The sequence below is a fragment of the Tetrao urogallus genome, assembly GCF_951394365.1.
Source record: "Tetrao urogallus genome assembly, chromosome: Z".
In the NCBI taxonomy this organism is placed as follows: Eukaryota; Metazoa; Chordata; class Aves; order Galliformes; family Phasianidae; genus Tetrao; species Tetrao urogallus.
The window spans coordinates 18,989,628-19,016,643 of record NC_136816.1 but is presented as its reverse complement, the minus strand read 5'-3'; the positions used below and the strand labels follow the sequence as shown (position 1 = coordinate 19,016,643).

The 27,016-nt window shown below is 38.8% G+C and overlaps 1 protein-coding gene across 1 annotated transcript in view; it reads right to left on the bottom strand.

Annotated features, from left to right (window-relative positions):
* The window catches only part of HOOK3 (hook microtubule tethering protein 3), a gene marked incomplete at both ends in the record, with an annotated part of 69,702 nt that overhangs the window by 7,002 nt on the left and 35,684 nt on the right, over positions 1–27,016 (bottom strand). The window contains 10 exons of the mRNA XM_079548932.1: positions 4,649–4,736; positions 6,491–6,631; positions 8,174–8,243; positions 8,782–8,869; positions 11,723–11,833; positions 17,291–17,492; positions 20,524–20,664; positions 22,826–22,989; positions 24,722–24,805; positions 25,758–25,820. Coding sequence (XP_079405058.1) covers positions 4,649–4,736; positions 6,491–6,631; positions 8,174–8,243; positions 8,782–8,869; positions 11,723–11,833; positions 17,291–17,492; positions 20,524–20,664; positions 22,826–22,989; positions 24,722–24,805; positions 25,758–25,820 — 1,152 coding nt within the window. The remainder of the gene's footprint in view (positions 1–4,648; positions 4,737–6,490; positions 6,632–8,173; positions 8,244–8,781; positions 8,870–11,722; positions 11,834–17,290; positions 17,493–20,523; positions 20,665–22,825; positions 22,990–24,721; positions 24,806–25,757; positions 25,821–27,016) is intronic.

The window sequence follows — 27,016 nt, the reverse complement described above, 5'->3', positions numbered from 1 at the left end:
AATTCACATTTCGATAAGCTCTTTAAATAAAAGCTTCAAAGTAAATTTTATTTTAACTTAAAAATCACTTTATACACAGTGAGTACTTTTTGAAAAAAATGAAATCAGTAAATGTCTATGAGCTGAAAGTAGTGTTAAGTAAATAGAAAGCCATACTCACAATAACCTTGAGCAGAAGCCCATGCCAAGAAACAGAGGTATCATTAGTATTAAGCAAAACAGCAGCCAACAGAAGAAACTGTTTAGAAAGTACACGAACAGAAAAGTTAAAGCTATGCATATTTTCAGGCATGCGCATTTTTCTCCTCCGTTCTCATCAACTGCTTCATACTGTAACGTTTTCTAAAACACACTACTAAAAAAATTAAAAAATCATAAAAAGCATATTTTTAAATATTCAAACTAGAATTTCAAAGGAGAACAACTGCTTTTTGAAAAGTTGTGTAAGAAAAAATTAATGCAAGTAACACAACAGGAGAAAATATGCAATCTATTGGACTATAACCACTCTGAAGAGATGCGTATGTTTTCCTGGGGTGATTATGAACTGTGCTTTTTCTCCGTTTTGTTTTGTGTTTATCCTACACCAACTGAAGAGGAACTGTAGCATGTGATGGCATTCTAGAGCAACTGTCATCAGCAACCTTCACTGTTTATCCTCCAGTGGTCTTGCAGTGCATGTTTTGACCAGTAGGAACAATTACAGTGTGCATCACCCCCAAATGCTAGGTTTGTTAAAGGCTTCAAAGGTAAAGGCTTCCAAATGTTGTCTTTGATCACACTCCTGGGTCAAATTTTATGATTCCTAACTTCCAATGTGTAAGCCAATTTCAAAGTTGCATTTCTTTATTGCACATTTATAATAAAATGGGGGAGTATGCAAAAATAAGCCATTTTTTTTTTTAAGCATTCTTTCTCCTTTCTGGGGTCTAAATTTGGCTTTGTTCTGTATGTTAAGGCTGCAGGCAGATGACTGTGATCTGGCTTGAGGTTAGACTAACTAAACAGGATGAGAGAAACTATAGCACGTGATTTGAGAAAATTGCCTGATACAACAGCTAACAATGTCAGAAGCTGAGAAAAGCACCAGGATGGCCAGATTTCACAAACAGGTAGGAGTAATAAGCAAAGGTGCTGACTTCATAAGAAACCAAACAGGCAACAGAATTCTGGGGACCTTTCAGGGAGAAGCTAAGTCAGGAGGACATAGTAAGTGTATTAAGAATAGCATATAAAGCCAAGATTGCCTGTGTAACAGTATGAAAAATTCCCAATTTGTTAGAGAGTTAGCAGAACTTGGTCTAGAGAAGTGGAAGTATTCAAAGGTCAGTTGTTTATTTAGGACTATATTTACAGTAGGCAGAAAAAGAGAGAACAAGTGGGAAGAACAGGAGTGATAAAGCAAGCAAATGACGTAAGGCTGTTTGGAGTTGTTGTTGAACAGCCCTACGCATGTACATGTTCCGAAAGACAACAAATCAAACCTGCTATTCTAACACAGCACAGATGTTTCACTTAATATGGCAGTCTGGAAGATCAGAGAGTAAGGAGGCCATTTCCTGGCTAGTAATGCAGTACCCAGAATGGACTATTCATGAATCCCAACATGCTGTGCAAGTGCCTGTTACAGGCCTATTCACACTGATGTCTTCCTAACGTCCCCTTTCCACAGCACCTTCAGTACAAAAATCAAATTGCGTCCCAATCTGGATCTTGGCAATGACATTTGTCTGGGTTAGAAGCAGGTTTTACTGCTTCTTGAGCAAGCCTAAAACTTCAGCTTTGAGAACAAAAAATACTAAAAGAACAAAAAAACCCCACAATTAAAAAAAAAAAAAAAAAAAAAACAATAACAAGAATACAAACAGGACCTTCAGTTTTCAAGGTTGTTCATATTTACACTGCTAAGTATGCAAAAGCAAGGATTTCAATGCACTATTGCAGAAAAGTAGTAAAAATCAGAAAAAAGTTGGTCAAACAATGAACTGCATGCTGTGTCCCTCCTTATCTCTGTTCTCATAAATCTGAAGAATCACTTTTCAAGGATAGCTTGTGGACAACTTCAAGATGTCTGAGTACAACGTGATTACCCTTGACACTGGGTTTAACTTTGAGGTTTGCTATGCTTTGTTAGACTGGATGAAGTGTTCATTGATTCAGATGTTCTTGCAACCTCTACTGATCTGACTCTATACTCTTTTTAGGCCTGTAACCAGCGGTGTTCCTCAGGGGTCGGTGCTGGGTCCGGTCTTGTTCAACATCTTCATCAATGACCTTGATGAGGGGATAACGGCCACCCTCAGCAAGTTTGCTGATGATACGAAGTTGGGAGGATTGGCTGACACACCTGAAGGCTGTGCTGCCATTCAGCGAGACCTGGACAGGCTGGAGAGCTGGGCAGAAAAAAACCGGATGAGGTTTAACAAAAGCAAGTATAGAGTCTTGCATCTAGGGAGGAATAATTCCATGCACCTGTACAGGTTGGGGGATGAGCTGCTGGAGAGGAGCTCTGCAGAGAGGGACCTGGGTGTCCTGGTGGACGACAGGTTGGCCATGAGCCAGCAGTGTGCCCTTGTAGCCAAAAAGGCCAATGGCATCCTGGGGTGCATTAAAAAGAGCATGGCCAGCAGGTCGAGGGAGGTGATCCTCCCCCTCTACTCTGCCCTGGTGAGGCCTCATCTGCAGTACTGCGTCCAGTTCTGGGCTGGGCTCCCCAGTACAAAAAAGACAGGGATCTCTTGGAAAGAGTCCAGCGGAGGGTCACAAAGATGGTGAAGGGCCTGGAGCATCTCTCCTATGAGGAAAGGCTGAGTGAACTGGGTCTGTTCAGCCTTGAGAAGAGAAGACTGAGAGGGGACCTGATCCAGGTCTATAAATATCTAAGGTGTGGGGGGCAGAATGGTGAGGCCAGACTGTTTTCAGTGGTGAGTGGAGACAGGACGAGGGGAAACGGCTGGAAACTGCAGCATAGGAAGTTCCACACAAACATGCGCAAGAACTTCTTTACAGTGAGGTGATGGAGCACTGGAACAGGCTGCCCAGGGAGGTGGTGGAGTCTCCTTCTCTGGAGATGTTCAAGACCTGCCTGGATGCCTACCTGTGCGACCTGCTGTAGGGAACCTGCTTTGGCAGGGGGGTTGGACTCGATGATCTCTGGAGGTCCCTTCCAACCCCTACAATTCTGTGATTCTGTGATTCTTTTACTTCTTTAAGAGAAGTGAAGGCCTACATACTAAGCTCAGCAAAACAGGCCAAGAGGTTAGTGTGTATCTATTACCACTGGCTTGATCAGACCTATACAGAAGTGAGGAAAGCAGCTAATTGAACAAACTCCAGCTCTGCCTAGCAACACCTGTCTGCATACACACAGCACTGTACCATGGTGCTGTTTTACTACTCGCATAATCACCTCACGTTATGCCTACACAGGCTGCAATCAGTTCTGTAAACAAGCTGCAGACGTGCCCTGAACTACAGCCCAAATTAGAGCTTTAAAAAGGAACAGAATTCCAGTGCAGTAAATAATGCTGAATTCAATTAAATGGGGACCATTTACAATACACAGTACCTGAGAATACCGTTTTCATATTCTTGTTCATCTTGGAAAATCAGATTTTAGTAAATGAACAAGAATGCAAAGAATATATCAGAATCATAAAATAGCATGAACCTATTTTAAAAGAAACTCTAAAACACGTTCTAAATTACTTCAGGAAATGGCCTCAATTGAACCAGACTACGGTCTTTATAGTCATGCAGTATACTCTAAAAATTAATGCAAAAAACTAAATTAAAAACTCTTAAATGAAAACAAGCAGATAGAAGATCTGTCATTTTTTAATATAAATCACTTAAAATAAAAACACAAAAATAGAACACAACACATTACAACTTGTTGCCAATTAGCAGAGCAATACACTGGTATTGTGAGTGCACACTGTATATATAGATAGATAGATAGATATATCCTGCAAATGGCTGTTTTCAAGAAAGTTTAGAGAGCTTCTCGTATCAAATACAGGAGATGGCAAAAGCATTTTTTGAGTGGAAAACTGAAAGTTGTTCTCACGCTAACCTGCCATGATGCGTACTCTCAAATTTACAACAAAAGTAACTCTGTGTGTGGAAACAGAAAATTGCTATATTATGTTAAGTGACTAATCATTTGCCATTTTCAATTTTGGCCTGCCAAGCTTCTCACATTAGCTGATACATTAAAAAAAAAATTACAGGGTATCCACCAGCAGGAAAGACCTTAAATTCCACTACTGAAACAAAAATATCTTCAGATACATTATTAAGATGTGGAGAATTAACACGTCCTTAATTCCCCTCGAAACTCTTTATTCTGTGTAATTTTAAACAATGCTTTCTTTGGTATTGGAACAGACAAAATTTAATCAAATAAAACATATTTGATACTTTCTCTGATTAGAATGTTTGTATTTTTTCCCTTACAGAAATGTCTTATATTCTATCTAAATAAGAACAATTTAGTGTTAAGGAAGTAACAAAGAATATGCTAAACAATGAGAAATTCCTAGCAGTCTGATTCTTTACTAAATAACAAGCTGAAACTTCTACAAAAAGTTCTTGTTTAAGTCACTACAACTACTTGAACGTAAGCTTGACCCAGATTTCTACTTACATCTTCAGCTTCTGAATCTTGATCTTGCAAAGATTTTTGTAGTTCTTCAATCTGGGATTGCACTTCGAGAAGTCTCTGATTTACCAATCTATGAAATAAGTAAAATTTTATTTTTCAGAAAAGAACAAAAAATTTCAAGATGATGCTTGAGACTTTTAGGGTTTGCTGTTTCCAGATCTACATAAGAGATATAATACTGCATTTTATTCACTAAGAATTTATAACAGAACTTAGTACAACAGTTCCAGAGGTCAGAGTCGGCAGCCTCCCAGAACATTTTGATACCTTTCCAAGTCAGTGTTTCATGTAAGTCATAAGAAATTATTTCCATATATATACGAGAAGAGTTTCTAACTCTTTTTGACTTTCTGTGTGAAGACAACTACCGTATTGCCTTTATGCAGTCACAGAACCCTAACAACCTGCAGGCTGGTAAAGACCTCCTGAGTTTATTTATCTAAATATAATTTATAATTATATAATTTATTTATCTAAATATCTTGAAGCAGGTCCAAGTACAGCAGACTACTGTAATGCTGAGGTCTGGATACCACTACAGACGAGGTTCGACAATTTCTTTGTGCCTCTTCTCTAAATTTCTTTTGGACATTTTTTTCCTTTTGTATTCCTTCAGAATCTCTTGTACTTAAAATAGTTTCCACTGCGTCTTGTACTTCCACTGTCAACCAGCTGCCTTCTTCACACATTCCCACTATGCAGATGTATATCACAGAATGATCTCTCCTGTCATCTTTTTTTCAGGCTGAACAAACCCTGTCCTCTGTCTTACCCCACATGACGTGCTCCAGTGTCCCTCACCTCAGTACTCCTGTATGTCCACATATTTTCTACACTGATATGTCCAAAACTACGTGCTACATCCAAAAGTGGCCTTGCAAGTGCTAATCATAAGTGAAGGACCATTTTTCTCAACTAGCTCCCACCAGCTAATTTTTCCACACTGTTGTTAGCACTACTATTCACTACAATTGAGTTCACCACTCAGTCTATACGCCACCGTTTGGAATATAAACATAACATGAAAGACTGTGACAAAGGCTTTGCCAAAGCCACTTCCACATAGGCAGCCACTCATTTCATTGTAGAAGACAATTACATTAGTCAGGCCTGAAATATTGACATTGACCTTCCCTGTCCCTCACGTGACTGGAAGCATATTCCAGATTTCAGTCAGCCTTGGATCCTTTTTCTTGTCTTTTTGAAGGTGAGTGTGGCATTGAGCTTTTCTCAAACTTCAAAAACTTCAATCAATTACTAAGACCTTTCAAAGATTAAATGAAGAGCAGCCACACACAAGTAAGAGTCAGCTTTACTTAGCACTACCTTAGCATCCTCAGATGCATCTTGTCTGTCTCCATGGATATCTATATCAAAGAACATGTGACGCTGTGTTCTGACTATTACCATGCATGGAGACAACCTTTCTGGGCATCACATTCCAGTGTTTAGCAACACTCACAGTAAAGAGGTATTTTCTTACATTTACATAGAATTTCACGTGTTTCAGTTTTTGCCCATTGCCTCTTCTGCCTCTCTACTGAAAAGACTCTAGCTCCCTTTCCTTTAGGCACTTCCACTAGATATTTTTAAACATTAATCACATCCCCCCTCTAGCCTGCCTTCTTTCCAGCCTCCCTATCTCTCAGATTCTTTTTGTTCTGCAGTACTTCAATCACATCCTTTCAGCTTTTCACTCAATACAGTAAGTCTATTCTTTTATTGTGCTGGGGAACCTTGTGTTGGACAAAAAGTGTCAAAAGTGTACAGCACTGTCTGAAAAAAATCAGTGCAACTTGGGGGGCAGAAGACAATATTTCTTACCTGTTCTCTGTCTCCAATTCATTCTTCCGTAAATCTGCATCATCAAGAAGGCTCTGCAACAAGGCGATCTTTTCATTGTCAGAACCTTCCTGGTTCAACTTTAAGATCTTGTTTTCATGCTGAAGACGGATGAGTTTTTCCCTAAACAATTTGAAACACAATTTTCCAGAAATTGTAATCAGATTACCACAGGATGTGTAAAGATTGCATAAAGATTCTCTTTACCTATTTAAGGAAGACATATGAAACCACAATTAGGTCTTCAAGCCCCCAAATTAAAATCCAGTTAAAAGAGCTATAATTTTTGAAAGTAATACAACAGAAAGTTGCCTGAATCACTCTATTAGATATTAGAGTATAGCACGACATGTTTATTAGGTAGAATACAGAAAATCTAGAACTAAGTGCCAAGCATCAAGGGAGGTTGTAATCTCAGTTGTACATGAACTACTGCTAGAACCTGGGGAAGCTACTTCTGCTTCAGAGTTTGCTTTTCCTCATGTTTCCTGTTGATTCACACAGATGCAACTAACAGGCCTGACTGCAAAAATTTCCCAGCTAGTCCACTGGCTTCCTCCATGAGGTGAAGAAAGGTGCTTGCAAACAAATTAATGTCCTGTCACAATGTGGGGAACGTGAGAACAGTAGCTGCTGCTTGAATGGGTGGGCTGCCTTCCTTCTTTACCTATGGAAGCAGCAGCCCAGACCTCCAGATCAGGAAGTTCTAGTACTAAGGCAGCTACTGTGACTGCCTCTGCGTGCTAGGCAAGGAGGCTGAGTTGAGGATCTGTAAATAGTCTGCACTGATGCATACTTCCATAAAATCCAGATTTCATCTTCAGTTTAAGGTGAGGAGATGGTGAAATGTCTCTGGGTCTTTAAAGCATTTATGGCTCCTGCCTTCTATTGTTCAGTCTTGTAGGTTTAATCAGTAACTCCATACTTCACTAATACTGCCACAAAACATTATTTTTCAATTCCTGAATAAAACTGAAAGAAATGCTCTTGAATTTAAGGTGTATCAGCAGAGATAGAAGAAAGTCAACTGTATTCTATGACTAACTTTGTAAAAAGTTACTCCTTTATCACTGCTTTTAACCAGATAAGGAACTTTCCAATTTTTAACAACTGTATCAGTATTTGTAGGGATGAAAAAAATTAAATGCCTACAGTGTCAACACATATCTGAGACATGACTGTCTTTCAATAACTTAATTTTCAGGTTATAGTGATAATGAATGAGCTTACTGGTATAACGTAACTTTCAACCTCTTTCAGCTCTGCCATGGCTGTTCTGCTCTTGCATAAATCAATCATTTACTAAGATATAAAATTGGTTACAAAATCTATTGCTCCTTTCAAGTGTTAGCCATTTTTTCCTTTCACAACAGCAAGTAGTGGTATTCTGTCAGAGTACATACAAGCTGCAGTTACATGAACTCTCTGCAGAAAAAGTACAGTCTGAGGTGAAGTTTGTTGTTTTTCCTTTTGGAGCACAATACAAAAACTGAAGAGAGGCCAAATGAACTTTGTCTAAAGCATAAAAGCTTTTGTTGCACAGAAATCCAAAATGAGTTGGAAAACATTAACTGCATAAACTTTCCAGCACTTATTAAGATGTAAACCACTCATTTATGGGTACATCATAATGGTTAGTATAACAAAGCACACATATTAGCTTACTTTATTTCAGGAGTAACAATTTCTGCTGCTAAACTGTCTGAAGATTCTTGTCTTCCTAGGAGCATCGATCCTGAGTCAGAAAAAGTAAAACATTTAGCAAGCAGACCAGTTACTTTCTTTTAAAGAAACAGAAGTAAATTCGTTCTACAAGTTTGTAATTTTAGAGTAATGCTACAGAATGGAAAATGACACAGAATCAAGCTACAGGAGGACAGGCAAGCACAATTTCATTTGAGAAACAACTGCTATTTCTGCCTACAATCAATCTGGTCAACATATTTTGTGGTGATTTTCTCAACAGATTATTCAAAAAGCTGTGCAACATAATAAACACACTGCAACACATGAAATACCATACATACTTGAGAAAGCATAAGTAATTTTCTTCAGACTGACTAAACAATTTAGAAATACATCCTAGAACTACCACAGTGAGGAGTCTGAAAGTTCTGAAATCAGAAGTTACGCAAGTTATGAGTAGTAAAAGCAGCTTCTCACTGATGCTTTCAAAGAAGTCTACATTTATTTTCTCCCAAAGTACAATCAATACTGTTCAGATAAATCTCATGAACTTTAGAAAAGATGCTTTTAATCTCCACATTTGTTACCTGTAGTGGTGAGTTGACCCTCCTGTGCTTGTACACACCTGAGCTCTTCAATAGTTTCTTTCAAAGAATCCCTTTCTGTTCTTAATCTCTAAATAATTGGAAAGAGAATAAATATAAGTTTTGGCACTGCCATTCCATCTTTAAACTATGCAATTTGATGAAAGGCATAGCATCAGCACTTTCAAAAGAATTGAATGTGATATCAGAGACTGGTTTTCGAATTAAGGCATCTCAGCTTATTTCACAACAGAATAAGAAGAAATTTAAAGTATTTCACACAAACAGTGTTATTTTTGATGCTCTGCTAACACAGCTATGGGGAGTAAAAACATTAGGATACAAGCTGACACCATCATTTTATTAGAGACATAAAGTTCTGGTACCACATAGGAAACAGTATGTACAGGAACCAGTAAGCCATCTTCCTCTTCACTTTCCCTTGGAACAAATCCCTGATGAAGGGAAGTGAGAAGACACTGCAGACGTTTCCTTCACCATGAAATCAAGACTTAGCCAAGAGTGAAATAAAAGACACAGTCAACACAAAAGACAAACTTGATTAACTTGGTTTTGTTTCTCTTTCAGCAGCGAAAGTGTGAGCAGCAGTTCCATAACCCCTTCCTGACTTGTGTTAACTGGCCCTGCCAATCACCAGCCAGCATCTCAGGTACTTAAGATGACTAAGACCTAAGACTCAGTCCAAAGAACTGAAAAACAGAACAGGCCCATCTTGGGATCTAGACAGATGGGCTCTAAAGTAGCATCATCTAAATATACTCCCATCTGACAGAAGTCTCCTTTTGGCAAAAATGAGAATTAACAGATAACAATAAGTTTTAATCTTGAAAGACTCCAACAGTGAAAAATGAAAGGAGAGAACAGCAACTATTTAAAGATCTAAGTTGTAGTTTGCTCCAGTATCAGAAATATCCAGCACCACTAAAAGGCCCAAGTCAAACCTCAACTCTGTGTAGGTACAGAGCTGTGTATACTGATAGCTCCTTGAATCCAATCATATTAACAGTTTGATGTATTTTATATTTCAGCCTAAATGGACCCCTAACTTGGAAAACCCTTGGCAAAGACTTTATTGGTGAGGTGTGGCAGAGGCTTCTGTTGTATTTCTGAATCCTAACCAGGGAACTCTGGTGCAACTGTCACAACCATCTGGATACAGTGTGCATTCCGCTAGCACAGCAAGCCACTTCATGAGTCTTGCAGGTTAATGGCTTTACTATAAATACAGAAAAATGGCTGGTCAGAGGAATGTTCAAGTTCAGTTGCTGAAAGCAAAGATTCTGCAGTTTGTTGCAGTGAGAAGACATTAAGCCAATTAATCAAGTGCTAGAATATTCCAACGAATAGACAATGCTCAAAGTCTTCATTTGTACAGTGAAGACAAAGTCAACTCATCCAATAATATTACGTCTCAAAAAACAGACCACAGAATTGAAATTCACCTGCAAAGCTAGAGATACAAAACCTCGTACCACCCTTGGCCTGAATATAAAGAAAAGGACAAAACTGCCTCTAAAATGTAACTGACAAAGTACCGTCACGTGGCTTCTGATCTGCGATGGGCAACGCTAGTGATATGTATGTGATCACTGGGGAGAGCAGATAACATTGGTGGTGTATCTCTAATACAAACGTTGAGAATCTTCAACTATAAACTAGTTCTCAAAGGTGCGTATCAATTCAGAAGAAAGTACTGAAAAACAACCTAAGTAAAAAGAATATGCTATTAGCCAGGCAGTAGCAAACTGAAAACTGTACAACAGTCACCTACAATTCAGATCCTTTGTGCAAGACAAAATGGTCTATCAAGCAACAGACAAGCCACAAACACAATCTTACTGCTGTTAAACATAATAAAATTGGAAAAACAAGCTTTAAATAAGAAGCAGAGATGAAAGCCAAAGCACAAATGATAACTATAAGCATTCCAATCTGAGCTGAAGAACAAATGGAAGTGAAAAGGACAACTGTCAGAGTAGTTAAAAAATTAAAATATAGAAATCAAAGACCTGTGAACTGAAAATAAGTGAAGATTTACTACCTTACAGATACTATTTAAGGGTAAGGACTGCCCTTTCTTGAAAGGATTCAGCAGGCAACACGATATATTAAAGGAAATGCCTATAAGGAACTTTCCTGATGAATAAATGGATTTATACTTCAACCTTGAGAAATTTCTAACTCAAAAGTGCCAGCCATGCTTAGGAGCACTGCAAATGCATTCCTAGGAAAAACAAACAAAAAACTGGTGCGAAATAAGAGTATACAAGAAAAAGTCTGAAAGTCTGGTCTTAGCAAGAGGGGACAGAGTAACTGATCTCAGAATTATTAGCGGTAAATGACAGAGAGGAACAGAACAGACCAGTCCTGTGTATTCCATGTTAACACTACAAGACAGGTCAATGAACTATCGTGAAAGGCAAGACTATAACAATGGAAACATCCTTCTACAAGACTCCTAAGCCTCTTGCTGCAGCATTCACGACTACGTAAACAGAAGCATGCAGTTGGTATTTCAAAGAAAGATCTTAAAAGAAAAAAATAATAATTTAGTTATAAGGAAGATACTGCAGATACACCTACTTTAAATAGTCATTCAGAATACATGACAATTATGCTGAGCGTTTATTAACCTTCTCATGAGGAAAGGGCAAGAAACAATTTCAGATCTCAACTGTGAAGGCTCTTCATTTTTAAGAAGTGTTGCATATGATTTTAGTCGTTTAATTCTATGCTGTACAGTTAGATTTAAAAAGTATATTATAAAACATACATGAGGAAATTATAAGTGAAAAAAAGGCTTCCTAATTTAAAAAGGTTGCTGTAAATGGCTAATTTTTGTTATGACATCTCTCTGTTACAAAGGACACAAAGTTGCTTTCACTACTACCAAAAATAAAAACCCCACCACCTTGGCACTTACATCTTTTTCTTTTTGGAGGCTGTCTACTTTTTCTTTCAGCCGTTTGCATTCATAATCTAATTTATCAGCTTTCTTGGATTCTTCAGATAACCTGTTTTGTAGTTCAACTGCCTGTGAGAACAAGAATCAATAATTTGTCTGCAAATATTAGTATTAAAACAAAATACATAAAACAGAAGTAGCCAATTACCATGCACCACAAGTTATTTTGTAAAACAAGCAAAATGTTTATCTATAGGACTTCCAAAAACTTCTTGTTTTTCTGTGTTTCAGCAAAACTAACAGCATCCAAGTATTAGGTCTCATGACAAAAACAAGAAGCAAAACCTGTAAAATACATTCAATATATCTACAAACAGGACTGGAAGCTTAGCCAGGTCTAACAGGAAAAAAAAAAGCTATGTACTTCTACAAATTGCTCAGGAGCAGTGCAAAAATCCTTCTGCTTTCTGAGAAGCCAAGAGGAAAAAAAAAAACCTTCAATGAAATTATCTACAATTGTTGTGAAGCCTTACTCAGAACTCAACTGCCAGTTTATGTAGTCAGATAATGTCTCCTAACCTGAAATTTTCCTAATTATTTTTTAATACACTAATATAAAGATTTGGCCAGAGGCTCATTATCAGTTTACTAAGAATGAAATACACGTCTAACAGTGTCAAGTATATACTTTTAACCACAGATCAGTAAAGAGTTTATTTAATACATAGAAACAATCAGTGAACAGAAGGCAAATCAGCAAAGTTTTGCCTTTCCAAAGTTCTCAACCTTTACTAACGAAAGCTCATTCTCAGATATTAGTAATACTCATAATGTAGAAAGCATAGAAGCAAGTAATCTGAATAAAGACTTAGCTGCAAATACATAAGCTGAATGATGATTCAGCTGAAGACATAAAACTTCTTCTGAAGCAATTCATAAGGTGGCTTTCTCTTCGGTTTCAGATCATAGAGAAGTGACTAACAATCTGTCAGTGCAAAACAGTAGCTGTGCCTATATAAGACTGCCTAGCAGTTGCAATTACGTTTTACTTTCACTGTGAAAAACTATAAGAAAATAACCAGGCCTGAAAATCTGCATGGTCTTTGTCTTAGAATGAAAGATACTGTTTTTGTTTTTTTTTTTATTTGTGGTGCTTTTTTGTTGTTGGTTTTTTTTTTCTTGTTAATAAAGACATGAAATAATAAATAACACCTGCCATTTCTGAGATCAGAAAAAATTTACAATGCCAGATTGGAAAATATTTAATTTTTCAGATGTGACTTCCATCACTGGGGATACAAAAAGAATCGAGGCCTTCATCTACGATTTTGCCCTCTTTGTAAAATAGATACATTCCTATCTGAATTAGAATAAATACATTAATGTCTGTAATAATTCAAGCTATGGTAATGTTATACAGAAAAACACAGCAGGAAATAAACTGCCCCAAATCAGCATTTGGGAGTGTTCAGAAAGATACACAGCTACATGGTAATGCAGAAGACTAAAAAATAAATAAATAAATAAATAAATAAATGAATTGCCATAACGTTTACTGAGCATTATCTGACATGTGGAATGAGTAAAGCAGTAACCTTGCAAAGAAAAGCGGGACATACTGTTAAAAATAGAACACACAAGCACAAAGGGACTGAATCAAAATTGCAAAAGTAATCATGGAATCTGCACATCTGAATTCTTCATGGTGCAATAAAAAGTTTCTCAGAAAATGCTTGCACTTGCTTTCGGAAAAGTGAACAATGCCTCCTAAATAAGTGCTATTATGTCTCCAAGTACAATATGCCATCACCAAGCTTATCTTAAGGAAACTAATATTGATGAGATTTCCTTGCAGATCACTACAGCAGCTTGAACCTTCACCTGCACAGCACAAGTTTTCTTAGCCAGATAAATATCGCCAATAACTCTACTCTAATATCTTAACTGGGGTTGGATTCCTCCACACATCAGGGAAGACATGTTGCTCTACAGTAGCAAATGAGTGATCAATTGTATAACATCTGAATCTTTAAACCTGGCTTCATTTTTATAGCAAAAGTTAAGATTCAGAGAAAATAATGAAATGACAGTTCACAATTCATAGCCACGTTCCAAAAAAATCCAACAGGACATGTAAGGTATATACACTTTATGATCATTTTGAGACACTGTAATTAGGTGAAAGAAACTATCACCAAACTATCACCTCTCACGTGAGGGCACTTGATGTTTATTCCAGTCTCAGACAGTGGACCGGTTCTCTACAAATTATCAGCACCTCATATTGGAAATCTCACCCACGGAGCACTGAAAAGAAACAGTGCTTTTTGCAGAACAAATGACAGGACTGCCCCTTCCAAAATCCTTACCTCAGTTATGTACAATCAGATCTAGACACAAAGGTTACAAAGTCATCACAGAACCACAGAATTGTAGGAAGGGTCCAACCCCCCTGCCAAAGCAGGCCCAATAAAGAAAGCTGCACATGTAGATGTCCAGGCAGGTCTTGAATTACTCCAAGAAAGGAGACTCCAAAACCTCCCTAGACAACCTGTTTCTGCCAACCTGCTCCTTCACCCTCATCATGAAGAATTTCTTTTGCGTACTGGTGTGGAATTTCCTCTGTTCCAGTGTATGTCCATTTCCCCTTGTCCAGTCCCCACAGACCACTGAAAAGAGATTGGTCATATCCCTTTGTCTCTCACATTTAACGATACTTACAAACATTAATGTGATCCTCTCTCAGCCTTCATTTCTCAAGGTTGAACATACATAGGTCACCCAGCCTTCCTTCACAGAGGAGATGCTCCAGGCCCTTTACCATTTTGAGGCCCTCCGTTGGGCTCTTTCCAGGAGATCTCTGTCTTTTTGTACCGGGGAGCCCAGAACTGTGTACAGCACTCCAGGTGAGGCCTTACCAGGGCAGAGCAGTGGGGGAGGATCACCTGCCTTGACTTGCTGGACACACTCCTTTTCATGTATCCCAGGATCCCAACGGCCTTCTTGGCACACTGCTTGCTCATGGCCACCCTGTTGTCCACCAGGATTCTCAGGTCCTTCTCCACATAGCTCCTCTCCAGCAGGTCTGCCCCCACTCTCTCCTGATACATCCTGTTACTCCTTCCCCAGTGCAAGACTGGACAGGTACAATACTTGCTCTTGTTAAACCTCATCTGGTTTCTCACTGCCCAGCTCTCCAGCCTCTCCAGCTCCTGCTGAATGATAGTACAGCCTTCTGTGGCCTACAGGCCACTTCTCCCAGCTTTGTATCGTGGGCATACTTGCTGAGGGTGCACACTATCCCCTCGCCAAGGTCGTCAATGAGGATTTTGCACAAGACCAGGTCCAGCACTGAGCCCTGCGGAGCACTGCTAGTCACAGGTCTCCAACCAGACTCTGCACCACTGATCACCACCCTCTGAGTTTGGCCAGCCAGCCAGTTCTCAACCCACCTCACTGTCCACTCATCTGTCCCACAGTTTCTCTGCTTCAGTATCAGGATGCTGTGGGAGACAGTATCAAAAGCCTTGCTAAAGTCAAGATTGATGACATCCACTGCTTTCCCCCCAACTACCCAGCCACTGATGTCATCAGAGAAGGCTGCAGAGATGGTCGAGCACCATCTCCTCTTGATGAATCCATGCTGACTACTCCTGATAGCCTTCTCTTCCAATTGCTCAGAGATGGCATCCAGAACAAGCTGTTCCACCACCTTTCCAGGGACAGAGGTGAGACTGACTGGCCTGTAGTTTCCCACATCCTTTTTCTTGCCCTTTTTGAAGACCAGAGTGACATTGGCTATGCTCCAGTCTTCAGGCACCTCTCCTGTTCTCCAAGACCTGTCAAAGATGACAAAGCGGTCCGGCAGTCATCTCTGCCACCTCCCTCAGTACACGTGAATGCATCCCATTGGGTGCAGCCCATCAGGACCCATGGATTTGTGCACACTGATCCCACCTAGATGCTCCTGGATCACTCCCTCCTCGACCAAAGGGAAGCTCTCCATTTCTCAGACTCTCACCCTCAGGACTCCTGGACGCTGGAGGGAAGAGTCTTTGAAGTGACTACTGAAGCAAAGAAGGCGTTCAGCATCTCCACCTTCTCAGCATCCCCTGTTCCCAGGACACCTCCATCATTTAGCAGGAGACCCACATCATCCCTAGCATTCCTTTTACCGTTAACATACTTAAGAAAACCCTTCCTATTATCCTTTATCTCCTTTGCCAGCTTCAGCTCCTGGTGAGCTTTAGCCATACTCATCGCTTCCCTGCAGGCCCTGACAACACTCCTATACTCTTCCCAAGAGGACATGCCCTAATTTGCACATTTCATGAAGTTTCTTTTTCCCTTTGATCTCATCCACAAGCTCCTTGCTCATTCAACACAGGTCTCCTGCCTCCCTTCCCCAGTTTCGTACTCTTAGGGATGCACTGATCCTGAGCTTGGAAGAAGTGCTGTTTAAATGCTGCTCAGCTCTCACAAGCCCCCTTACTTTCAATCACTCTAGCCCACGAGATACTTATATTTGTGTGCTCAGCTGTTAAAGGCAAGGAATATTTACTGCTAGTAAACATGAACTACTCCTGTGTGATCAGTTACTGCTTTCTGTATTTACTTTTTCCTTTGACTGTTATGTCAGTATTTTTCTCACCCAAGTTCTTTGTTTCTCATGGTATCACTTGAACTGTATCTACAATTAGTCCACAGGGGCTGAAGTTTGTTGTCTTAACAGTAAAGATGACCACATGCAGAAAAAGTTTTCAAGTCCCCGGACCACACATTGTATCAGGGCTTGTAGTTTGTGGTCACTTTTGTGTTCTTTTTCTGCTGTAAGCTGGCGTGTACATGTAAGCATGGTAACATGACCACCCGGAGTATCAGATCGAGCAGAAATACATAGCAGGCACTACCACTCTAACAAACTAGCCTCTGTCTGGCCCTGAAACAACAATCCAAGAATTATGTCACATCAGTGTAGAAGCAGAGAGATCAGCACACCCTCCTTCTTTACAGAAACAGGATCATGTAATACCTTGTTAAGCAATACAAACAGACGTCCTTCACACCAAAGAGTGTGCTGATTAAAAATTCTGTACTCTTCTGGGTGCATATAAACAAGGACAGTATACGTCCTTCTCTCTTTAGACAGTATACATCATTCTTCCTTTAGACCTGTATATAACTAGAAATTTCATACGTATCAGACAAACTTGGAAAAAAAAGGATACTTAAACAAGGGAGTAACTTACCTCAACTGTGGTACATCCCTCGCTGCTGTAAATTTCTAAGTATATAATTTCTAAGTATATCTTAAAGAAGAGGCTGTAACCCAAGCCTTACTACTGAGTTTGAAAAAAATAATTCTCACACCCATTGATTTTTGTAAAGTACAAAGATGTGCGTGCTGACAAACACATTTTACACAGATGTAAGAATTGCAAGAACAGATAAGAAAGGCAATACCTAAAAAACAAGTAAAGAGGTGTTTGTTCATCATTTGTATTTTACCTTCAGGTAGCAACTGTGTTACGACAAGGAAGTGTTTAAAAATGCAGAGAAATGTTGTGTTGATGATGACTTTCTCACCTGCCTCTTATACGTCTCCAGCTGACTGCGTGCTGCATTGGCCTTCCTCAGCTCCTCTTCCAGGCTTACAGTATTTTGCATGTATGCTGTATTCTTTTCTTCTAAGAGTTTCACTTGCCGACGCAAATCACCCAGGTCTTCTAATTTCTTCTTATAAGATTCCACTTGGCTTTCTAACTTGGCTACTTTATCAGAAGAATGCCTGGAGGGAAAGATTTGTATCAAATTTGTATTCTGAAAATGAAGAAAATCAAATGTCCCGAAGCTTCCTTCATGTTTAGAAGTAATGTAAAAGACATCCCAAGGCATCACAAGTAACACAAGGAAGTGATCATATCTTCACACTACCATATATTTTCACTACTGAACTTAATTTCCTTCCACCATCTGTTAATTCAAATAGCTGCTGATGGAAGGTACAATAATACTAAAACTATTATTTGACCACAAGTCTGTACCATCTTGAAGGTCACAGTACACATTTAATGTTTATTCAGTGTGGCCAGCTCCCCAATGAAGCCACATGTGCAAGCTGCACTAATAGCTGAGTTGGTAGAAATAATGGAGTCTCAGTCCATCCACTGGTACAGATCAATACAATAATCCTGGTATTCCTGAACATAGAGGAAGTACACTTCAGAACACCAGCTGAAGCAAAAATCAGTTTGTTTTTTTTTTTAAAGCCTCCTGCTGGCAGACCAACATAATTTCAGGAATGAAGGTGCTTAGTGTGACTCAGAAGAGAAGTAACACTGGGAAGCAAAAAGACCATTATTACTCAGATTACTAACAAAGAGTTTAAATATGGACTACGTGCTGGAAAGATTAAAGGCAAAAGTTTATAAAAAACAGAATATGATCATCTTCACTGAATCAGTAGGGAAAAACTGCACTGATCATATGGCAGTTTGATAAGGCTGCTTAACAGAAAGAAAAGTAAACTATATAGTGAGGAGAGAGGCAGGATTATGGTTGCTACTTGGAAGTTGCCTGAGGGCTATGGTACACACATTAAGAAATGAACAAGTTAAAATATGTTGGAAGCTGAGAAAGAAAATATTACCCCAAAGTAGTACCGCACAAAATCCCAGAAATTAACAGAGTAAAAGCTTATGCATTATGACCCCAATTCCCTTCTGAAGTTCAGCAGCAATGGCAACAGTTCTTAAAAACTGTTAGATTTGTATTTTAGAATAGGTCTAAAGTTATTACTGCTAGTTATGAAGCTAGGACAAAGACTATGGCACATCCAAAGTCCAACATCTCCAGCAGTTGAACACCATGTAACAAACTCCTCTGTCTCACAGGATGACAAAATTCAGATAATGGAACCCATAATGAAATTAGAAAAACCTGATGCATGCATCACCAGGAAGACAGTGACCATTCCTTCTCTGCTCTTAACCCCATCCCAGCTTCATTTTACAATTAATTTACGTACTCAGCTGCCTAAGAAATCTGGAGAATTCCATGTTGATGATCAATTTATGAGACACTGGGGCAAGTAAAATCTTCTTAACTCCTCAATAAGGACAGACTCTGGAGCAAGACTCTGTTGTTGAACCTGTGCTTGTGACACTGAAAGTGTATGGAATTGTGCAGTACTACAGGCTCATAACCAACATGAATGACAGAGAACATAAAGATAGATGCTGCTGAAATAAATCCAGTGAATTAGAAAAGTCAGTATTGTAATAAGTCACGTTAGCCTTGTGACAGACAATCTGAATAACTGATGGTAGCAAGAAGACAGTGATAAAGAATTACATTTCACAGCAAAAGGGGGCTGTTCCACTTTATAAACCCCCAGCACAGTTGGTTATCACAACTATGGGTTCTAAAATCCAGTGGTAAAAACAGCTGTCACATGTTAATATCATACAGAATTATAGAACAGCTTGGGTTGGAAAGGACCTCAAGGATCATGAATCTCCAACCCCCCTGCCACAGGCAAGGCCACCAACCTCCACATTTAATACTAGACCAGGCTGCCCAGGGCCACATCCAATCTGGCCTTGAACTACTCTAGGGACAAGGCATCCACAACCTCTCCAGGCAGCCTGCTCCAGCACCTCACCACTCTCACAATAAAGAGCTTCTCTCTGATATCCAACCTAAATTTTCCCTCCTTCAACTTAAAACCACTTCCCCTTCTATTGTCCACCCTTCAAAAGAGTTGACTGCCCTTCTGTTTACAGGTTCCCTTTAGGTACTGGAAGGCGGCAATGAGGTCGCCCTGCAGCCTTCTCTTCTCCAGGCTGAACAAGCCCAGCTCCCTCAACCTGTCTTTGCAGGAGAGGCGCTCCAGCCCTCTGATTAACTTAGTGGTCCTTCTCTGGACCCTCTCCAATAGCTCTGTCTTTCTTGTACCGGCGGCCTCAGACTTGGATGCAGTATTCCAGGTGGGGCCTCACGAGGGCAGAGTAGAGAGGGACAATCACCTCCCTGCCCCTGCTGGCCATGCCTCTTCCAGTGGAGTCAAGGATACCAATGGCCTTCCAAGGTGCAAGAGCACACTGCTGGCTCATGTTTAGTTCTTCATCCACCAGGACCCCCAGGTTCTTCTCTTCAGGGCTGCTCTCAAGGACTGCTCCTTCTAGTCTGTATGGATGCCTGGGATTCCTCCGGCCCAAGTCCAAAACCTTGCACTTTGCTGTATTGAACTTTGCTAGATTCATCTGGGCCCACCCTTCAAGCCTGTTGATGTCCCTCTGACTGGCATCCCTTCCTTCCACCATGTCAACTGCACCACTCAGCTTGGTGTCGTCAGCTGAGAGTGCTCAAACTTGCTGAGAGTGCACTCAATTCCATCATCAATGTCACTGATAAAGATGTTAAGGAGCAACAGTCCCAAGACAGACCCCTGGGGGACACCACATGTTACCAGCCTCCACCTGGACACAGAACCATTGACCACCACCCTTTGTCCGCAGCCTGGATTTCTTATCCACCAGGTGGTTCAGCTGTCAAATCCACATCTCTCCAGTGTGGATGATGAGCCAAAGTGCCACCCAAAGTACAAACACAATACCACAAGAGGTCTATCTCCTTCACAAGAATGAACTCCCATATCATGAAGGGAACAGTAAGTGGAGAACAGTCTGCACTCAGAGATCAGTACGTGACTTGTTACAGCCATAAGACAGTATAACATCGCTACATTTGCTAATATTCATTAAGTGCCTAATCAATAGGTAATATTTGTTTAAGCAAAACTGTAGTGGTCTGTGTACCTCAGTACATCTATCTCATCCTTCAGAGATTGAGCTTCCTCTGCCAACGTAGTAAGCTCTTCTGTCTGTTGTCTCAATTCAGCAATTTCCTTCTCCAGTTCTTCACAGCGTATTCTGTAGTCATCTTTGGCAGCTTCTAATCTGTAGAAATAATGTAAAACAGAAAACAATTCCTTAGCTTGACCCATAGTTATCTTTCTTCACCATCTTCTCTATAAGAATACATCTTTTCTCTAAGATGACATACATAGGAAAGGAAAACAGCACTCTGATGTGCAACATCACATACACACCCAAATGCCAGGCTTATTGGAAAAGGATAGAAGCAGATTGAGTGTTCTGATTATTTTAATTTTATGTCAGTATTTCTATTAGGAACATCACAAGGTTGTGATCTCTTAATAGAAAGACAATCTAACTTTTTTGTCACTGCACTTTTTCAGAAATGGATTTTCAAGCAGAAATTTCCAATCTTTTTCATCTTGAGCTGTACAGAGTTTGAATATGATGACTTTATTCCAGGACTTTATTTAGCTGTTCCAGTTCCATACACTTCCAATAGCACTGACCTGATGTACCATTGCCAGATGTAGTATAAATAAAATAAGAATAAATAAAAAACACTATGAGGTGTTCTTATTTACTCTTACAGCTTAACTTGTTCTTAAGAATCAAGTAATTTAGCTACATATTTTGACCAGCACATAAAACAGAATAAAATTTCAGGGGTGAACTACTCATCTACAGTATATATAGGCAAAGCTGCATTAACCTGGCAGTGAACAGGGGGTATAACTAAGAGAAATTTTATCAAAGCATTTGAAAGAGTAGAAACAGAAAACAAGTTGCAACATAAAATACTATCCTAATTACGATCCAAAATTAAAATGAAGACAATCCGAAACAAGTACAAGCAAAAAAAGTACTTCGTTAATTAAAGGAATTCAGTAGGAAACCGAAGCAAGTTAACTGTAGCAAGAATAGAGGATAAATATGATCAGTAGGCCAGCTAAGCCAAATACAACAAAGGCTGGAATTTTGATAGTCCCAAACTGTCGACGGACACAGAGTTAAGTTTGAAATAACAACACCAGACCACTCTTCCCATCAGTTAAGCTGTACATACTTCTTGTTTGGTTGGGTAGAGCTGGAGAAAGAACACAGACATAAGATAGCAAATACTAAGAAAGAAGCGAGAGGAGGTAAAGAACTGAAAGACAGGCTTCAGGTAAAAAAGATTTACAAAGCCCTCCAAAACCTGAAACTACAGTAACTGGCAATGCAGACATTGATTAAGGGGAGAAAAATCTGTTTAATACAAATAGGAAACAGTCAAAAGGCTCAGGTACTTCACTTCAGTGAATCACTTCAGAGAACAGATATGACTCAGCAGAGTTAAAGGGTTTACACTAACGAGATACCACAGTACTATACCTTCACAGGGTAGACATACAGAAACAAGAAAACACACATTGGCTGCTACAAAAGAGAAATGTTAATTATTTTTCAGGGTACTGGAGGGAGATGATGCATCTGAACACTCAGAAAAAAGTCTTTGCAGGACAAGTGGAAAACGCCAAAATAGACAAAAAGGGAAAGTTACTTGACAATTGGCAAAAGTATTTGAAAAACGCAATAGGGCAGGAAAACAAAAGAAAAAGGAGAGAAATATTACAGTTTCAGTCACAAAGAAGAGGGAAAGTATAGCAGTAAGTATGAAAAGACAACAGTGAAGTAGACTGCCTTTCCTCAGCATTATAGGCTTAGAGAGGCTGAAAGCAACAGCTGAAAGGATCAGGAAGGACAAATAAGGAGAAACTATTTTTCCACCCAATGAAGAAATGCAAATGAGGAGTTGAGCTCAATACCTCAAAATCTCCATCTCTCAGATATGACATATTTTGTTTTCAGACCTAACAGAAGGACATACTTTGTTGCATAATACTACCACCCACAGTAAACGTTCAGCTAGGAATTTCTATGCCAACATAATAGAATCAGAATGATTTATACAAAGGAAAGCATGCTACCTTTCATCACCACTGATTCTCAAATACTGATGAAATGGTTGCTCCCAAACAGTGTAAATCAGTGTAAATGGGGACAGGCAGACAGTATTTCATTATTGTACACAACTTTTGATACTACAACGTATGAAAAGGTATATCTTAAAATCTTAAATATCATCAAAAACTTCACAACTGTCATAGTAGCACCAACTCCAATAATTCAGCCAGTGAAAACACAAACATATAGTTATGTCTGTTGTCAGCTACAAACAAGTTACAGGTAATTTCCATACCTGAATGTTTCCTCTTGGAGTTGTTCTAGTTGTGTTTGCAGTTGCAAGTGCCTACGACCAGCAGGGCTGTTGGGATCTTCAATAGAGTCAGACTGATTTAAACGTTCCATCAAAATCTGGTTCTCAGCAAGCAAGCAGCTCTTCTCCTCTTGAAGGGCTGCAACCTGTTTTAATAGTTATGCAAACAGAATAATGGAGCAATCCAACTCTACAGATATATATATATTTTTTGCATACATTATGAAGTAGTAACACAATCTACAAAAATAAACATCCAGGTTTCACAAATCTCATTTTATAAGATCACAGTGTAACATTAATAGATATTCAATTGGTATGTAATGTAACTAGCATATGCCAGCATTAACAGCATTATTTGCCATTCAAAAATGTAATTCTTAACTGTAGTTCATGAATCCAGTATATCCAAGTCTGCACACTTTACAAACAAGTAAAACTAGCACTTCAGAACAACTTTTAAAACTGATTTCCAAAGGAAACAATGTTTATCAATTCCATAATGGGTATCCAAGGAAAGCCTGTATCCTTCCAAAAACTTTTTTGACCAGCAACTAACTGCTAACAACTGCAATTACTTGAACCTGGAAGACAATCTTAAAGATGACATGGTTTCCAACAGCTCTGTGAAAAAAAGCAGCAGTACAGAAGGAAAGAGCTGCAAACAGAAGCTGAAGCATGAGTTTGTATATTATTAAACATTGTAAGATCAGCATGTTGAGGAAGAAGGCTAAAGAAGAAATACGAACCTCAACAGAAGGAAACGTTTCAGTATGAGCTTGCATTATTAAATACACCAGCATCAACCACCGAATACAACTCAAGGAATACAACTTCATTAATTCTAAGAGTTACTGAACAGCATGGCAAAAGGCTGAATTATACCCCAAAGGTTTCACTGACAGTGCCTTCCTGGGCTCCTACTTAACCCCTTTCATGTCTTCCAAGCACAATTTACAGGAAGGCTCAATTTAAGCCCACACACAGCTGGCAGACAAGTGTAAATTGTGTCCACAATTTAAAAGGCAAATCACAGAATCAATCTGTGAAAAGATCTCTACCATCACCTAGTCCAACTGTATACCTACCACCAATACTGCCCATAAAATCACATCCCTAAATACTACATCTACCCTTCCCTTTAACACCTCCAAGGAAGGTGACTCCACCATGTCACTGGGCAGCCTGTTCCAATGTCTCACTACTCTTTCTGAGAAATGTTTCCTAATATCCAGCCTGAACCTCACCTGGAGCAACTTGATGCCATTCCCTCTTTTTCTATCACTAATTACATGGGAGAAGAGGCTGACCTCCACCTTATCAGCTGGATTTAACTCCATTCACCATCACTCTCTCTGAGCCCAGCCCTTTAGCCAGCTGTTGACCCAGCAGAGATGGTGCATGTCCAAGCCGTAAGTGCTGACATCTGGGTAGACTAGACTACGTTCACAGCCTCTCTCATATACCAAGCGGGTGACCCAGTCACAAAAGGAGGGTAGGTTGGTCAGTGAGAGTCTGCCTTTTATGAACCCAGTGCTACAGTTGCACTACTTCTAGGAGTTCTACTTCAGGCGTTGAGCCACACAGCTCAATTCCCTTTCTACTGGAATTGAAAAAAAAAAAAAGAAAAAAAAGAAAAAAAAAAGAAAGTTTTGATAGTATTGATCATTTAATAATGGCAATACTGTATCAAAATGAGGGAAAGTGAATTTCATTCTGTTCACACAAGTAAAGCAAAGTAGTAAAAGTGCAAAAACATTATCATGCAATTTTCTTTTCCCTTTTAAAAATTCCTAGGACTACTTGTCTTAAGAAGTTTAAAAATTAACACATTTTTATCTCCATTATTATTAAAGAGGCACAATACAGAAAACTCACCTGCATATCTAACTCATGACATCTTTGGGCAATTTCTTCTTTTGTTGACAGTGCTTCATTCAATTCTTCTGTAGTTTTCTTCAGCTACCATAAGCAACAAAAATTTTTAGTTTCATAACTCTCTGTAAAGTGAGTAGAAAAATTCTGAACTACATCACTATAAAATTATTTTAACTTAAGGTAACATGTTACATTTTTTGAAGGTAAGACAAACTTGCTCTTATAAAGGAACAAAGAAGCAGATGTGAACACTATTTAATTTGCACTACAGAAGTAACTTACTTAAGAGAGCATTACAATAATGACATTTAGTCTAGAAATAGCATCTGAAAACCCTGAGGAACTTTTCAACTCTGTACATGAAAAAACTGTCAATACCACTTTTCTTTACGGATACAAAGAGTGGATAATTTCAGTTTTTAAACCTACTTTTTAAAATACACAAAGGGTTGGAAGGTGGAATACAGGCAACGGACAACTAGGGTAAAATCTCTTTAGTCACTTGGAAGCCCGCTTAATAAGAATACAATTAACATGGTGATGGAGAATCCAAATATCTTCTGAAAAAAAGGCACTGAACCTTACAAGCAGTGCAAAATATTCACATATTCCTCTTTATGGATTTCATTTTCAAAGTTGCATAATCATCTGAGTTTGTACATGAACACTGATAACATGAAAGGCAGCTACAAGAAAACTAGCCTGATTTGTTTATTTATATGAAAATACAGGTATCTATTACTAAAAATGATGCATTTTAGATTAGCTTTCTATTTCTTTTTTTTCCAAACATGAACATTGTATTTTACTTCTTCAACTTCATTTGTACTGGGACTGAAATTTTCTCTGCAAAATAAGAGTATTTGATTTATAAAGCAAGATAATTCAAAATACTGAAGCTTAATTTTCCACTCCTTATGTTAATTTCCCACAAAGGCCTTTCACGATTAGATAAAGACAAGCTTCTTAGTAAGTCAAGAAGACTGGGCACTGATGCTCTAAGATCGAAAGAGAAGAAAAATCTAATCTTAGATACCTGTCGATCAAGGTCAACGTAAGCATCATCTCCAACAGAGACAGGAGACTCTTTACTCATCAACTGCAATTAGATTACAGTGGATTAGAAAAAGCAAATATTTACTTTTAAGCCAAGCTTTAGTAAAATACTAAGACGATTTTAACTTCTGTGAGCTTCATTCTGGCAACTGAAGTTTTCTACTTTGTTTTTATATATGTCATCCAGAAATAATTACTGAAATTCTCAGTAGAATTTAAAGATATATAAAATAAATATTACATCATGTCCTTTTTCCTGTATTAAAGCACATTTTCATCTACAGTGTAATCTATGGTGTGCTTTGCATAACACTAGCATGCATCTGCAGAACATTTTCTGAAGTGGCACTGGAATGATTGTAGCTATCAACATATTCTCTGCCAGTGGTTTTCATTTTTTGATCATTTGGAAGCTCATATGAATTTATTTAGTTAGTTAACTAAATTTAGGGCTAAGTCAAACTCAACCAATCATGCAAAACAGTGAGAAAGTTCCTGTGTTTTGAAGTTTTACACAATTCGCAATATATAAACTATATAAAATATATAAAAACTATATAAAATATATTTTAAAAATTTTTATATACATATAAATATATAAATATATAATTTCTAAAAATACTAGTCTTGAGAACAAGAAATAAAATTGCTTTTATGATGACAAATGGGAGGAGGGAAGTCTTCTAAATTAAGTGATATGTATTAGCGAAAGAAAAAAAACAACCCGATAATAAAGGAAGGTTTCTTTCTAGCCCCTCAAGGTCTTTACAAGTAGTTAGAAGTCAATTCAAATGTAACACAAACTATAGCCCTAGGACCTTCTCCCACACAAGTGCAGAAAATATATTAGGGTTATTATTATTATCACTGAAATTGTGATCAGCTCTCTAAGACCTGCACTGTAATTAACTAGGAAGCACTGCAGAAACAAAATTTCTGCAGACACGCATGATATGTTTTACTACCTCTAAGCACCATTCAAAGAAGTCACAAAAGAAAGAAGCCGAATTCAACTGAAATCAGGACAAGAGTCCTTTCCTGCCATATTCTCAGGGCCTCCTGCCCAGCTAGCTGCTCCTGCCAGAGAAAGAGCTTCCTTTATTCCTTCACTCCTGCCAGAAACCCGAGCTTTTGCATTAGTCTCCATTGGCAAAGTTTCTCTGGTACACAGCACAGAGCTTGTGTTTTCTCTGCATCCTTTCTGTTTGTACCACCATGTGCAAGTGCAAATCTCCGTTT